The sequence below is a fragment of the Crotalus tigris genome, unplaced genomic scaffold, assembly GCF_016545835.1.
Source record: "Crotalus tigris isolate CLP2741 ecotype Arizona unplaced genomic scaffold, ASM1654583v1 scf7180000019068.10715455, whole genome shotgun sequence".
NCBI classification, from domain to species: domain Eukaryota; kingdom Metazoa; phylum Chordata; class Lepidosauria; order Squamata; family Viperidae; genus Crotalus; species Crotalus tigris.
The window spans coordinates 5,566,448-5,583,681 of record NW_024097358.1 but is presented as its reverse complement, the minus strand read 5'-3'; the positions used below and the strand labels follow the sequence as shown (position 1 = coordinate 5,583,681).

Below are 17,234 nucleotides of genomic sequence, written 5' to 3'. Positions count from 1 at the left end.
CCTGTCTTACAACCATGATGAGCAGGCTCATTAAGATTATAAGTTGAGAACCAACTAATTTGGTAGATTCAACCATCCCTAAATGCAATTAGGAAGAGAAGAATTAGCTGGATGAAATAGTCTATCTGGATGGTCTTGAATCAAAGTTTGCATATTAAAAAAATGATTGATGAGTGCACAGAAAACATCTCAAAGTCACTGTGACATCAAACGGTCTTAGACTAGGCTCCTCAGTCAGTTGTTGACTAGAGACATACTGAAGAAGTGAAGCTTGAAACACAGAAAAATCTAACTATTGGGATACAATCTGCTGATTTATGCAACCTCTCCCCGCCCCACTCCACAAACAAATACACAGAACCCACACAGAGTAATGTTCTTCCATAACTTCAGCTAGTTTAATCTCGGTACGTTATATGCAAAATTATTTTATTTTTAGAAAATTACTCCATTTGTACTCCAGTTTTGTTTTCCATTTGTACTCCAATTTTTTTTTTCCAACATCAAGAATCTTGGTTGAGCCTTCCTTTAGAGAGCAAACAAGATAGCTTTATGAGTCAGTCCTGTGTGAGAAGTCACCTCTTCTTTTTAACTTGTTTTTCTGTTAAGTGAAGCTGTCTCCACTACTGTCAGACTGCAAATTTAATAGTGACTATAAAGTTACATCATCATCTATGGAAAAAAGTGTTGCTTGCAGAATCATCCAAAATCCTACGAATGTCATTTGGATTTCCTAATTATGAAATGTGGAGCATGTTCTTCGGGGCCTCAAAACCTTGGCAGAAGAACACATGCTAGTGTCCGTCAGCCCTTTCTTGAAAATCTTGCTCCATTTATAATTTCATATCCTTCTGGAAAAATATGGGAAGATGATGCCACATGGTTTTGGCTTAGCTTTGCTTATGCATGTTGGGTTCATTTGAGTTTGGAATTTCAAAAGAAAAAAGAAAAATTAAGCAGAAGGGTAAGGCTAAAATACCATGCGCTGAATCGGAAGGTAAATCCTGAAATAACAAAGTTGTGCACTACAGTTTGCGTCTTGAAGTAACTTCTTTTTACCTGACTATGCTTCCTTAACACGAGGATTTTCCAGAGTTACATAAGATGCAATTTCCACAAATCGGACTTTGCAAAACACAGGAGCTGCAATGCTTGCATCTTTGTACATGCACAAACAGGGCAGCCGGTGATTTGCATGTGCACAAAAATGATGCCAAAGAAATTTCCAACATACAAGAGTCCTTATAATAAAACCTGGAGTCAACTTTCAGTCATTCTCACTACTTTGGGGGTAAGCAGCTGGATAACATGACCCTACCTGAGCTACATTTACATTAAAAAAAAACCTAGCCATCTTCTCTGACTCTCTCTGTGCTTAGGGAATCAGCATGATTTGTTTCAGAGGATTTTTCCCCCTCCTTTCAATGGATTAAATATAAACAGTAAAAAAAAAAATTAATTTGGAAAAATAAATGGAGGCAATCTTACCCATACAATTATTTCCACCGTTGACTTGCAGATAATCTGGAGGACAAATACAAGTGAAATTTCCAATGGTGTTGTAGCAGGTTCCAGGGCCACAAATACCAGCTATATCACATTCATTAACATCTGCAAGGAAAACACAAAGCTGGTGGTTTAGACTGATAACAGAGAAAGAAAGAGGGAAAGAGAGAAAGATTTGTTGTAGCTAAAGACTGTCTCTTGTCCAAGTCCATGTTAGCTGACAATCATTTACTACCGAGACATATACTTAAGAGACATCTTTGTTAGTTACTTTACTGCTGAATCCAGTTCTGGCATTAAAAGTAAGACAGGAGTTTGGATATTTTGCCACTGTTGTTTAGGACCTACTGAAATCAAAGTCTATCTGGACTGGGATTTGTTTAGAATACCTCAAGATTTAAGCTACTGTTTAAAGCAGGGTTTCTCAACCTTGTCAACTATAAAACATGTGGATTTCAACTTTCAAAATTCTAAGAAGTTGAAATCCACCTGTATTAAAATTGCCAACGTTGAGAAACACTGGCTTAAAGTGAGTTGCATATGGGTAAAATGGGCTAATAAATCTATATTCCCAAATTAATGGGAATAATAATCATCATTTGTCGTTCACCTTTAAAGCATTTCTAGTACTAACAGAAGAGTTCCATTGTATAGAAAGAAACTATACGGATAAGATCCTAAATAAAGGAAGTGTAAAGGTGTAAAATCTGTAATAGATGAAGAAAGCAGAAAAGATTAAGAAAAGAAATATGCAGGAATGATTGAAGAGGCTTGTAAAGTTCAGTGGATATTTCACACCAACTTTTAATTAACTAACACTAATTCTGCTTCTATAGTTTAGCATGCTTCTAATATATTTTGGAGAACAATTGTGTTCTTTGAAGGAGGCTATTTCCCCTCCTTTACAGAGGGGCTTGTAACCCCTCTGTAGAACCTGTGTTATGTGTTGATGGCTACACTTTTGTTGGAGAGAAATTGGCTGAGTCAAGTGGAGGAGTCAAGCAGAGAATTAGCCTGGAATTTTTACATAGGCACAAGAGGGCAAGGTCCGACCTCTCTTGAATACCATTGAACCTTATCAAGTCTGGCCAGGTACAAACTGCCAATCTGAGAAGATTCTTGTGAAATAGACATTGACTAATAAAGTAGCTAATTGAACTCTACATGTGTGGACTTGGTTGTTCACCCTTGATAACTTCTCAAGAAGAAAGTGAGTGGGGCCAGAGCTAATTTTGGAAGTGGATTTGCTAGAATCCCCAATAAACAACAACACATTTGTGATTCTCTTACCATCACATACTCGTGTCTCTTCATTCAATTGGTATCCAGAGGGACACTGACACTGAAAGCTACCAAATGAATTGATGCACTTTCCTCCTTGACAAAGTCCAGGCAGTTCTTGACATTCATCAATATCTGTCCAGATAAAATTAGCATCTTGTTAACACGTTAAACCAACAAAGCTTAGCTAAGAGTAATCAATGTAGTATTATGATGTCTAGAGAAAGAGCACAAGTGGACATTACCCTCCAAAATGACTGTAATGGGATTGGGTCGAAAGCCTTCTCCTCCTGGACATAACTGCTTGTATTCAGCTGAAAGGAGAAACCAATATTATTAATATGACATTTTTGCTTTGAAAAAAAAAAGTAGGGTCACTACAGTATTTTTCTCCTTTCAGTATGCTTCTTCCAACCCTGAGTCCTTCAAACTGAAGATTCCATGAATGAAAACAAGTATTAGCCCTATATAACACATTCATGAGATATACACAGCTTCTGTTCAATTCACTTCACGCTCCCAAATTAAATTTGCCATTCCCATTCTTATTTTCAAATACATCTTTTTTCCTTATAGGAGATGACCAGGCTGAGCCCGAGGGAGGGGTCAAGCATGTCATCAGTCTTGAGCCCCTTCATGCCCACAAAATATCTAAGTCCAGGCTACCTTGAATTCCACTGACTCTTATCTACTGCCAATTTGCTTTAACCGCTAGTGGTTTGGATTATTATAGAGAGCCTTAGTGTGCAATCAGCCTGTAGCCACTGGAACCACCTTGCTTCTGAATTTATTGCGCCTGTTAGTTCTTCTATAAATAAACTATCTCCATGTAATTCTAGTTATATTCTGTCTCTTAGAAAGCAAGCAGCTGAAAGCGTAAACCAGCTCTAATTTTGCCCGTTTCCATCTCACTTACTTGAATTCACAGCTGGACACTGTTCACAAGGGATGCCCCAAGCTTTACCAAGAGAACAACAGCAAGAAGCCTTGGAAACACCAATGCCAATTTCATTACTGCAAGCTGTATCGCCATTATCACCTCGAGGTTTAATTTCCAAATAACAGACTCCAGAGCGTGTATCTAAAGAAGGAAAGTAGCAGATGCTCAAACGTTATCAATCCATAAAAATACAGAATAAACGAACAGTCCCCATATAAGCCGTGAGGCGGGCACTTCTCTGACGTTCCTGTTCACGCATTGCTCAATTCATTAGAGGCTTCTGACAAACATTTTAAATTACTAATTGTCAGGTACACGTTTTTATTTCAAGAGCCAAACCATGTATTTATTGCCTGTTCCCAAAATATTGCTATCATTTACTTATTTGTTAAACTTGTAGACCACTGATTCATCTAGATTTAGAGCAGCTTACCACCATATTACTTACCCACACAGCCAACACGAGTTGGATTCAGCTCAAAATCTGGTGGACATTCACAGGTGTAACCGCCTGCAGTGTTGTGGCAGGTGCCACTGATACATGTTGTGGGATCTGCACATTCATTGATATCTGCACAGAGAAAAAAAAGGCAATATTAATCTACAAGTCAGCAAAAGACTCTAGTACTCATTTAATAAGGACGCTAACTCACATTCTGATCACATTTGGGAATGTTCAATTTAACTACTTTATGGATAGTAGAGATTTTAGAACAGCAAGCTTAATTTGATACTTGGTGAGTTTTACCTTCTTTGGATTAAAAAAAGTGTCAAGAATGTAAAATAATATACCATTGGCAAAAATACAAAAATGGATTTTAAGAAAGCTTTAAACACATTGGAGTTGGTTGGCTATAAGAAATATTTAAAAAATAAAATAATAACTAGGAAAGCTTACTTGGGAAATAGCTGAAAGTGTCCAAGAAACCTCTGGGCAATGCCCAGTTTGGCCAAATTCACTAGCTAAATAGCTAAAGTCCTACTAAGCTCCAAACTACAATGTTTAAGGTTTCTGAAATGTATTTAAATACAAGAGAGAGAAAAAAGTCAACTCTAGCTGCTCAGTCATTTTTCCTGAAACAGTGGAAACATGTTTTTGGTGGCTTATATGAGCAATGATTATACCAAAGTGAAGACAGTTATTAAATTGACCAAACTATTAAGTTACCTGTGCAGTTACCGCCACTTCTGTCCAGCTCATATCCTGTCTCACATTGACATCGGAAGAAGCCAGGAAGATTCTGACAGGTTCCAAAGACGCAGATGTTGGAAAGAGAGCACTCATTAATATCTGTAATGAGACAGTTGAGAAGAAATAGGAGACGGTTAAATTTATGTTGACCTAAGCAAGAATTGAAAGTCATCACGGCACGAGCATATCTGGGACCGTTCTCCTTTTGTGAAAATGACAAAAGCAGCTGCATTGGTTTCCTCCTTTGTGCACATGTGGGCAACATCATAACACAGGGTTTTTCAACCTTGGCAACTTTAAGAGGGGTGGACTTCAACTCCCAGAGTTCTCCAGCCAGCCTTGCTGGCTGGGAAAGTTGTCATGGTTGAGAAACACGGTCATAACACATATGCGAAAGGCTGTGGGCTTAGGTCACCATGACGCAACGCTGCATCTTTCATTCTACGCTTCCTGCTGACTCTGAAACATCGAATTAGATATCCAGTTAAAAACAAAAGCAAATGTGTGCAGAATTTTCTTCTTGGTTAACTACAAATCTCTACAAATTTAGTCACTACGAAGTCCAGCCCTCTCTTCTCTGGTGCCTCGTTCCCTTTCTCCCACTGACTTTTGCCCCTAACAGCTATGATTTTAATCTTCTTTAATTTTCTATGAGAAAGGGTTTTAACCAAAGAATCCAAAGGAAATTAACTGATGCTCTATGGGAGTAGCAGGGAGTGTCTTTAGTCTTTCCAACTGCAACAGTTGTGCTAATCTCTCAACTTATTTCCCTTGTTGGAGACACTGAGAATTAAGAATTACTTCTGCATTTTCGCAGACCCGCCCAATATACACTTTTTGGTCATGACCAAATATTTTTGTTCAGATACGAGTTGCAGCATACAAAAGGATCGATCTTTACGGCCAACTGTTTATCTCAATATCATACAACATTTTTCCTTCATGCTTTTACAAGAATTATGTCTTGATATATATATCTATGTCATGCTATTATTCTTGGCAATTAAAATGCAAAATTAACATAACCACGAAGATGAACAATGCCAAAAGTAATACTCAATTACAGTATCTCTGTAACTCTTTGCTGTCTTAGGAAAAAACCTCGGGTTTAGTACAGTTTTAATCATATTTTAATCTGTGAAGTTTTAATGTTTCAATTTTTTTACTTATTTTATAACTTGTAAGCCGCCCAAAGTGACATGGGCAGCATAAAAATTTAATAAATTTAATAAATAGAAAGGCAGCTTTACTTGGAACAGCTTACATCCTGTGACAATATCTGTATCACCATCCAACATCCACATCTACCTATCACAAGTCTTTGAGAAGAATGAATTCAGGAGAGGTTGGACTTCGTTCACTTGTGGCTATGTAAAGATTCTAGGCTGATCCCTCTTTTGACTCCACTCCCAGGTTCTGCCACTCCTTCTACATTTCCTGAGGTTGGAGAAACTAGACTGATACTAAATTGGACTTTTTCCCCCTTGCTTCTGCATGTTAACTACAAGATTGGTGTAGCTGATGTCTTTATCTTTTCATTTCCTTGAAGGCTTGAAAAATCTTGGCTTACAATAGTTCATTCAATGGCCGTTCGAAGTTACAACAGTACTGAAAAAAAACTGACTTACCACTAGTTGACAAAAATGTCTAATCCAGTCTGAACATCTCACTGACTGTGCGATGAACAATAATTGCCAATGATGTTCTTCACAATGGGATGGTAGCATCTACATTTTGGGAGTGGACTGTGAGAGTTTAGCTACCTTTTGCTTTTCAACCTCTATTCCAGGGGTCTCCAACCTTGGCAACTTTAAGACATACAGACTTCAACTCCCAGAATTCCTCAACCAGCATGGCTGGCTGAGGAATTCTGGGAATTGAAGTCCATAAGTCTTAAAGTTGCCAAGGTTGGAGACTTTTACTCTATTCTACTTCTTGGCTATCTCCTGCAATATTTTCTAAGGCTGGGTGTCTTTTGTATGGATGGATGATAAAAGGGTAGAAAGGACAGATCGAAAATTAAAATCTGCTCTTCAAAGACAATATCTTGACTTCAAACTCTAAGAAGACAAACTAAGAGGGCTGTAGCCCAAGTGACATTATTTAACTGCTTTATTTACTCACTTACCTTCACAAGCTCGTCCATCAATGCTTGGCAAAAATCCCATATCACACTCACAACGGTAACCCCCGGGAGCATTTAGGCACTGGCCATTTTCACAGAGGTTGACATTTTCAGAACATTCGTCAATATCTAAAAAAAATGAAAGGAGTCACTTTACTTGAAAATGCATTCTATTTCTATGCAAATAACTAATAGGCTTTAAGAGTTTCATATGAAATATATGGGGGTAGGAAGGATTGCTACTTATAAAGATGCGAAGCAATGTCCAATAACAGGGTCAACATGTAGCACAATATGGAACACGTTTATAAAAATTATAGCATGTCCTCTGAAAGTCAAAATAATTTGGAGCTACAATTGGAAAATGAGATCTGTTACTATTGTGCAAAACTTAGTACCTAACACCAGTCATAAACATGTTGTTATCATTAATGCATTACACGGAGAAAATAGGATCTCGTTTAAAATCTGATGATATATTTTATCTGCCAAAAAAGAAAAAAGGTTTAGGAAAATCCATGCTTTACATGCTCAAAGTCCCAGGTAGGAAATCAGTTTCTCCAGGGTTGAGTCTTGTTTGCCTTGTTTTAAGATTAATAGCAATAGCCCTTAGACTTATATACTACTTCATAGTATTTTAAAGTGTTTTCTAACTGGTTTATAGAGTCAACATATTGCCCACAATAATCTGGGTCCTAATTTTACCGACCTCAGAAAGATGGAAGGCTGAGTCAAGCTTGAGCAAGTTAGGATAGAACTCCTGGCTGTGGGCAGAGTTAGCCTGCAATACTGCATTCTAACCACCAGGGCTTAGCATATAATGTGAAAATATTCTGTTATCCCTTTAAGGGATATTCTGTTATCCCTTTAAGGGATATTCTGTTATCCCTCTAACCACCAGGGCTTAGCATATAATGTGAAAATATTATGTTATCCCTTTAAGGGATATTCTGTTATCCCTTAAAGCACCACCCATCTCTAAAAGCTCACCTGTACAGGTGAACCCAGTCCCAGTATATCCTTCTTTACATAAGCAACGATATGATCCCGCTGTGTTTTTGCAATCAGCATGTGGACTGCACTGGTGTGTGGCATTGGCGCATTCATCCAGATCTGAAGATGACAAAAAAAACAACTGCATTAATAAGAGAAACATTCCCAGTTACCTATGCAAAGATAATGTGTACACAAGATAAAAAATAATATAGTTTTAAAAATAGATAAAGTAAGAAACTGTACCAATCACTCCAACACAAACAATGGTACAGAATGATACACAAACGTTATACTGAGTATACCAAGAATTTAAACCCAAGGAACAGCTAGTGGAAATAGATCCGATATAAATAAATGCTACTATGCTGCCTATTATTTTGCAAATCATTATAAATAAAAACTGGGTTGAATTGTTTATATTCTCGAAAGGAAAGCAGAAGTAATTTTGTTGTTGTTAATTGCGAAGTCGTGTCCAACCCATCGCAACCCCATGGACAACGTTCCTCCAGGTCTTCCTGTCCTCTACCATCTTCTGGAGTCCATTTAAGTTCACGCCTCCTGCTTCAGTGACTCCATCCAGCCATCTCATTCTCTGTCGTCCCCTTCTTCTATTGCCCTCCATCTTTCCCAGCATTAGGCCCTTCTCCAGTGAGTCCTTCCTTCTCATAGAAGTAATTTTAGATTATTTCAAAAGGATAAAATGATCATTTTAAAAACATTTGGGGAATGATACAAGAACTCTGAAGAAGGATGACTTTCTTTTCTATACGTTTTCAAGAAAAAGTGAGGTAAACATCTGTCAAAGGCAACATAAATGTATATTTGGATGCCCCGGTTTGGATCTGAGCCTTAAAGAGTCACTTTTAGATAACAAATATAGCTTTCATTCCATGGGAAAGGGATGTTAAGTCTATGAAGCTGTTTAATTAAGATTTATTTCAGTATTATTAAAGACTGGCTCAGATCATGCGTGCATGGAAGGAAGGAGGAGGAAGAGTTGTCCAAACTCACCTACACATTTGGTCCCATCTCCAAGCCAGCCCGGTTTGCAGCTACATTTAAAGCTCCCAGCTGTGTTTGTACAAACAGCATTCCGGTCACAGTTGTCAGCCCCAATTTCACACTCATTTATATCTGTGGAAAGAATGGACAAAAATATAAACTTCAATGCACGTATGCTTCCTCCTTTATGTAAATATCTCACGGACAAAGGTTTCTCTCCCCCCCCCATCCTTGATTTCTTGATTGTGTGGGAAGAAGCATGCGAATTTGTGAGTGCAGATACAAGGAAGAAATGTATATTTATTTATTTATTTATGAGACTTATATACCGCTTTAAGTGCAAGCACTCTCTAAGCGGTGTACACCAGTAAGCAATGTATATATATATATATATATATCATATTATATATATATATATTTACATTGCCCCCAACAATCTGGGTCCTCATTTTACCTACCCCGGAAGGATGGAAGGCTGAGTCAACCTTGAGCCGGTGAGATTTGAACCGCTGACCTGCTGAACACAGTCAGCTAAAGTGGCCTGCAGGACTGCACTCTAACTGCTGCGCCACCTCGGCTCTTTTATCTAGCAAAGAAGATCCCTCCAAAGAGCATGATCTCTTCCATTTATTACACGGATATCTTACCTTTCCTTCAAGAGCCTAACAAAACATACATAACACTCACACCCCCATTTCTCCCCATAACAAGCACCCTACGAGAAGAGTTGGGCTGAAAGACAGAACGATCACCCCAAAGGCATCCGGTGAATTTTCATGGCTGTGGGTAGACTTGAAGCTGCCATTCCCCAGTGCCTGCCATCATCCCTTGCACCACAATGGCTTTGACTGGTACGTTGGTGATTTACCATTCTGTTAGCTTATTGGCATTCTATCAACGGTAGCATATTTAAACCCATATTATCAGACAAATGGCGGCATGGCGGCTTAGCAGTTAAGACGCTGGGCTTGTTGGCTGAAAAGCTGGCAGCCCAGGTTTGAGACCCCGCTGCCATGCGACGGGGTGAGCCCCCGTCCTCACCCCAGCTTTTGTCAACCTAACAGTTCTAAAGCATGCAAATGTGAGTAGTTAAATAGGTACCACTTCAACAGGAAGGAAACAGCGCTCTGTGATATCACGCTAGCCACATGACCGTAGAAATGACTTCAGACAGTGCTGGCTCAATGGCCTTGAAAAGGAGATGAGCAACTACTAGCAGAGTAAAATCCACAGGGACACCTTTACCTTTTACTATCAGACAAACACTAGGTGGCTATCTAAATGTGGAGATAAGCTGCCTGATATTACAAGATTTTCACACAGTAACCACAGTCTTGCACAAAACTGGTCGTTCGTAATACTTCTGGTCTTATTTTACAATTTTACGATCCCCTGAGAATTCAAATGGAAGGATGTGATAACCGGATTCCTCAGCTCTGTCTGGAACAAGTGAAACCATGGGGGTGGGGGGCTGTGAAGAGCCCACACAACAGTGAAAGAAAGCTTGACAGATCTCACCAACAATTGTCCATCCCGCTATCTTGACAGCCACTCTGTCTTATTCGGCAGACCTATTTTTACTGAGAAGTGGGTGGATCTGGTTTCACTGAAGGGCTAAGAAGAATTTAACAGTTTTTTTTCCCCTTCAAACGGCCGATTTGCTCTCTTGATTGTTCCAATCCAAATAAAATCTTATTTCAACTCCCCAGTGTTACAAACAGAAAATCTTTTGTTGGCTGTCTGGTCTCCAAGATCTTGGTACTATCTCCATGAAATGAGCTGTCACTCAGCATGACTGAAAATACCCAAAACTGACTCCAAAAAAGAGCAACATATTCATTGAATTAACTAAAGGCACCGGAAAAAAAAGAGGAGGGGGAGAGAGACGTGGTGTCAAGACTATATAAACATTTTCTCTATCGGCTCTTTCTCCGCCAATCTTGTTTTTCAACAAACTTTTCCTTTGAGTATGAAGCTATAGTTAGCCAAAGAAAACAAATATTCTAGTCTAAAGCAGTGCTTACAACCCAACTTTTTCTTACTTCTTGCTTTACTACTAGAACAAATGTCTTCTTATCTATTTAAGTAACTTCCATTAACATGATATAAACAGTTTGCTGTGTTTTTCTAGCCACTTGTCATGCTAAAAGGAGGTGTTTGTTGCCTGAATCATTGCTTTTGGTCATAATTCCACCCATTTTAAGAAAAAGGTGGATATACAAAACTGAGTTTGGACACTAGAGACATTTTAATCTAAAAAAAATATGTAGGCAATTGTATCTTTTCCCTTATGGGAAACCCAGCTGGGGAGGGGCAGTCTTTTGAGCAGAAAAAAAATATTTCAGAGGAAAATGTTAAGAAACCACACACCTTCTTCATATGCAGTCTTTTATTTGAGTCAGCAGTCAGCTGTGTTTTACTACACCATAGGAGCAAAGATGCAACTTACAAGAAAGAATTGTGTATAAGCTGGTGTCCCTTGTTAGTACTTCTGCAGACACTGTGAAGTGTTTTACTGACACACACAGAGACACACGGCCCCCATATGAAGCAGACTCTGATCTTCCAAAAGCACAACCTCATACTCATGAACATGACACACACACACACACACGTGCGCACGCATGCGCACAGACACACACACACACTGATCCTGATATTTAATTGGATAAAAGGAGGCATTAGGATGCAAACATTCTCATCTGCAGAATCTGAAGAGAGGCTAGGACTATCACCATTAAAATCATTTTGGATGAACTGACTGAGGGAATCATTCTTTTTCCCACTTCTGAAACTGAGAAGTGTTAGAGAGGTTGTGCAAAAATGAGACTTCTCTAACTTCTTAGTCTCTTGCTTACATTTTGCTCCCCGAGGCTATGTGAGACTAGAGCAGTGATGGCGAATCTTTTAGAGACCGAGTGCCCAAACTGCAACCCAAAACCCACTTATGCATCGTCGGGTGCCGGGTGGGTGTGGTCCATTGGCTGGGTGTGGCCCATTGGATGGGCATGGCTGCGGTGGTAACGGCAGACTGGGTGGGACTAAAAACTTCAATCAATCCCAACTTGGCAAGATCTTTTTTTTCCCGCGAGAAGTTGAAATTGATTGATTGAATTTTTTTTTTTTTTTTTTGCACACAGTGGCAGAGGCCTAAAGCGAAAAGGTTTTATAAAACCCAGCTGAAGGCCTAGGACTGGGGCGATGGCGCGCATGCCCACAGAGAGGGCTCTGAGTGCCGCCTCTGGCACCCGTGCCATAGGTTCGCCACCACTGGACTAGAGTAAAAAGGGAACGAAGAGGATGGAGTAATCAAATATGAAGAATGGTTGCAGGAGTTGGGTCTATCCAGTCTAGTGAAAAGAAGAACTAGAGGTGACATGATAGCAGTCTTCCAATATCTCAGGAGTTACCACAAAGAAGATAGGGTCAAGCTCTTTTCCAAAGCACCTGAAGGCAGGACAGGAAGCAATGGATGGAAACTGATCAAGGAGAGAAGCAACCTAGAACTAAGGAGAAATTTCCTGACAGTGAGAACAATTAACCAGTGGAACAACCTTCCTCCAGACGCTGTGAATGCTCCAACACTGGAGGCTTTTAAGAAGAGACTGGACAGCCATTTGTCTCAAATGGTATACGGTTTCCTGCCTGAGCAGGGGGTTGGACTCGATGACCTCCAAGGTCCCTTCCAACTCTGTTATTCTGTTCAGTCTCTCCATTCTAACCATGATAATGTCAATCCCAGAGATGACACTGCAGATATTTTGCCATTCTGACCAGGAGGAAAAAAATCCCTACAAAGTGCCAACTTTTCTGTTTCCTTTGCTGCAATTGGAATTCTTGGGAAATGACCACTTCCTAAATGATTGATTAATCAATTACCTAGAGCAGGGGTAGGCAACCTCGGCTCTTTTATGACTCATGGACTTCAACTCCCAGAATTCCTGAGCCAGCACGGCTCAGCTTGGAAACCTCTCCCTTTCCCCTCAGCATGGCTGGCTCAGGAATTCTGGGAGTTGAAGTCCACGAGTCATAAAAGAGCCAAGGTTGCCCACCCCTGACCTAGAGCAGTGGTTCTCAACCTGTGCATTGGGACCCCATTTGGGGTCAAACGACCATTTCACGGGGGTCACCAAACAACGCAGTCCGCCATTTTTTCCCCCTTTTCCTTAGCTGTGCTTTTGAAAGCCAATAGAATAGACTCTCTTGAATAGAGTCTAATTCTATTGGCTTTCCAAAGCCAATAGGAATTGTCCAGGCTGTCTCTGCCCTGCTGAGCCCGCCAAAAGTCCCATTCTACAAACGGTGCTGCACCAATTGAGTAGTCCTCGACTTACGACCGGTTGAGTAGTCCTCGACTTACAACCAGTTGGGGGTCGCGGCATTAAAAAGGTTGAGAACCACTGACCTAGAGAATCAAATGACTTGGTTCAATCATGCAGTCTCAACATCATTTGGGGTGTTGCTGTCCTGTACGTTCTGTGAGACTCCTAGCTGGGGAGGGATCTGTCTTGGCTTGAAGAGATTTATTTAACAGATGTTGTTGTGTAGCCAAGCCAAAAAAACAGTCTCTGCCAGATGTTGTCCTTTAACATACAGCCTGAAAAACCTCGGGAAGGATGGATAAATGAATACTCTTTCGGAAAGGACTATTCAGAAGGAGATTTCAAGCTCAGTTGCTGGATCAAATGAGTAGGTCCCAAGCTGGGGAAAAAGAATCCTTCTCTGAGAGTTTGGGAATGGCTGCCAGAAAAGCTATCCTTAGATGGCTTTTCTAGGAGATTCTTAAAAGAGTTAGACTTGAGGTCATTTTGAATGTACTTTGCATCATTTCCATTAGGTGTCTCACAAAGAGCCAATAACTGGATGAGGGTGACAGTTCGTTCTCCGAGCTTGAGGCTTAGTTTCCAAAGATTTCGTTACCAGTTCTAAAGAGTTCTGAGTCTTTGAGTTCTTAAAGCAGACCTCTAAAGTCATGATCAAATTTCGGGAACTCAACAAAGAAGAGCTGGGAAAACTGGTAAGACTTCAGATGTATTTAGCAGAGTAACAGAATAAGAGAGTAAGACAGGACCGTTGAGGTCTTCTAATCCAACCACCTGCTCAAGCAGGAGACCCTACATCAGGGGTGGGCAACCTTGGCTCTTTTATGACTCGTGGACTTCAACTCCCAGAATTCCTGAGCCAGCCGTGCTGAGGGGAATGGGAGAGGTTTCCAAACTGAGACATGCTGGCTCAGGAATTCTGGGAGTTGAAGTCCATGAGCCATGAGGGGGCCATAGTTCCCCCATGCTGGTTCAGGAATTCTGGGAGTTGAAGTCCACAAGTCATGAGGGGGCCATAGTTCCCCCACGCTGGCTCAGGAATTCTGGGAGTTGAAATCCACGAGTCATAAAAGAGCCAAGGTTGCGTACTCCTGCCCTATACCATTCCAGACAAGTGGCTGCCCATCTCTTCCTAAAGGCCTGCGGTGATGAAGCACCCACAACTTCTGAAGGCAACTTCTATTCCACTGATTAATTGTTCTCAGTGTTAGGAAATTTCTCCTTAGTTCTAGGTTGCTTCTCTCCTTGATTAGTTTCCATCCGTTGCTTCTTGTTCTTAATACAAGGCATTAGAAAACTCAGCTGACACACAAGCTAGACTTGAGGCACACTTTTCCTAACAGTTCTTTCAACTTCCTGCTCCCCACCTCTTCCTTGTATTCTTAATTCCTGCAATATGCACATACCTGAGCTGACCCACACCACTTTCCATTTCAGATAATTGAACATGACAGCATGAATGCAGCCCAGATAGCTTGTCATAAGTAATGTATATCGTTTGCAAAAAGTATTTCCCTAAACTTGGCCCACGTATGTATTCAGAATGGAAGCAAAAAAAAAAAAAAGGAAAGAAACGAAAAGATTAACATCTGCGTGGAATGTAAATGCATGTCGGTAGGTGGACCATGCACTCAGGGAAACGGGGGGGGGGCGTGGAGTGAGGAGGAAAAACTTGTTTACTTGTTAAAATGGAAACAACCAGTAATGACAAGGGGAATGAAATATGTAGAGGCGACTTCAAGCAAAGTCCCAGAATCTTATGCAATTGTTTCATGAAAGAAAGAGCTTGTGTGTGAACATTTTTGCAATTCTTAAAAGTAGAGCTGAACATTTTGGCACAGCAGCAAGAAGGAAGGAATCCATTCCCTTCGGTCAAGCAATTCAACACAAGGGTTCACTCTTTAAAATATTTAACACCATGTTTTGGGGGGTGGTCTCCTGTTAGGAAAACGGAAACCAAGTTCCTGGCACTTTTTCGGAGCATGGAAACAGGCTGTGGACATGTTGCTTTATGACATTTGAGCAAAGGAATTTGGACGACTGGGATAAAAGCATGATCTCTCCCCTCCATTGTGGGCTTTTCTAAGGGCAGCTGCAAGCATTGTGTTCGTGTTCAGATGAGCACTAAAAGGAGCACCCATGCACACACACTGAGACAGCAGCAAAATGTGAACACAATATTCAAATAATTGCATTTATTTATCAGACTTTTTATACTGCTGGCAACCATTTAGGTTTGCAATGAAAGTAAAATAAAACCAAGAGTAGCCTCAACAGTCATAACTGGCAATGATTAAAAATCCTTGTGGTTAATCTCCTCCACTCAAAGATTGCAGAGCAGCTTGGGGTCACAGGTGGCAAGCTTTCTTAGATGTCTCAAAGCAAGGTGTAATTTGGAATTACAGAAATAAAGACTGTACTGCAGAAATAAGGACTATCTCAATAGAAGGAAAATTGATGTGTTGAATAACTGATTAATTAAGAAGGCAGCTGGTGGCAGATTTCTTAGATGCCTCAAAGTAAGGGATAAGTTGCAGTAACAGAAATAAGGATGTATTGCAGAAATAAAGACCTCGATAGAAGGAAACTAGACAATGGGTTGAATAACTAGGTTTCAACTATCAGAGGCAAAATCTGTGTCTTTTGCAATCCAATTCTTCTTAAATTAATCCTATCATGATAGGTGTTATTAAATTAATGCACACAAGAGCTTAGAAATATACAATGCATTATCATTTAGAGAACAATCACACCCACCTAGATTAAAAACTTACCTGTACATCCAGTTGTTCCTTTCTTTCCAGAATAACCTATTTCACAGTGACAGATGAAAGAACCTTTTGTATTCTCACAGCTTCCACTCAGGCAGATGTTTGGGTTCAGATCACATTCGTTAACATCTGGAGAGGGCAAAGAGTTTCATAGGTTATAAAATGTGATTAATGCTTGACTATGTACAAAGCTCATTAACAAAGAAGGAACATTATAAATTTGGCAAGAAAAAACTATGGACTATGGAAATAGTTTTGTTTAGTTGAAGCTAAGGCCCTGAGGGATGCTGAACTCTACCCCCGAGTGTATTAACAAGACAACATTTGCTGATGTTAGATCATCGTTGTTTTCGCTCTCCGAAAACAATCTCAAAAGTGTGGACTGTCATTGTGTTTATGGCTCCTAAGCTTTTTGTATTGTTCAGTCATAACTTCAAGAGCATCAATATGCTCTAAGGCAGGGGTCCCCAATCCCTGGTCTGTGGACCGGGACTGGTCCGTGGCATGCCAGAAACTGGACAGCACAAACAAGTGAAGCCCCACCCATGGTTTACAGGCAGCACGTGAAACCTCACCCCCCCTCTGGTCCACGGAAAAAGCTCTCTCCATGGAACCGATCCCTGTGCCCAAAAGGTTGGAGGCAGCTGCTCTAAAGATCCATCTGTTTGTAGACATGCGTAGTGTTCTTTATGTTATTTTTTATTATCTCCCCATACAATGAGCTCAAACGTCTTCCTAATACACAAAGACATTATGTGATTTTCTATCAAACTCAGAACATATTTGTGTGTGTGAAAGGACAATTTATTTATTTATTTATTTATTTATGAGACTTATATACCGCTTTAAGTGCAAGCACTCTCTAAGCGGTGTACACCAGTAAGCAATGTGTGTGTGTGTATATATATATATATATATATATATATATATATATATATATATATATATATATATATATATATATATATATATATTTACATTGCCCCCAACAATCTGGGTCCTCATTTTACCTACCCCGGAAGGATGGAAGGCTGAGTCAACCTTGAGCTGGTTGAGATTTGAACCGCTGACCTGCTGAACACAGTCAGCTAAAGTGGCC

The 17,234-nt window shown here is 40.1% G+C and overlaps 1 protein-coding gene across 3 annotated transcripts in view; it reads right to left on the bottom strand.

Moving 5' to 3' along the window:
- Window positions 1-17,234, bottom strand: part of FBN1 (fibrillin 1) — a 162,089-nt gene that overhangs the window by 40,071 nt on the left and 104,784 nt on the right. For all 3 annotated transcript variants that reach the window (XM_039359016.1, XM_039359017.1, XM_039359018.1), the window contains exons 32-41: window positions 16,139-16,264; window positions 9,052-9,174; window positions 8,035-8,157; window positions 7,048-7,173; window positions 4,896-5,018; window positions 4,176-4,298; window positions 3,704-3,868; window positions 3,033-3,101; window positions 2,797-2,922; window positions 1,489-1,611 (exon numbers count right to left, since the gene is read on the bottom strand). In XM_039359016.1, coding sequence (XP_039214950.1) covers window positions 1,489-1,611; window positions 2,797-2,922; window positions 3,033-3,101; window positions 3,704-3,868; window positions 4,176-4,298; window positions 4,896-5,018; window positions 7,048-7,173; window positions 8,035-8,157; window positions 9,052-9,174; window positions 16,139-16,264 — 1,227 coding nt within the window. The remainder of the gene's footprint in view (window positions 1-1,488; window positions 1,612-2,796; window positions 2,923-3,032; window positions 3,102-3,703; window positions 3,869-4,175; window positions 4,299-4,895; window positions 5,019-7,047; window positions 7,174-8,034; window positions 8,158-9,051; window positions 9,175-16,138; window positions 16,265-17,234) is intronic.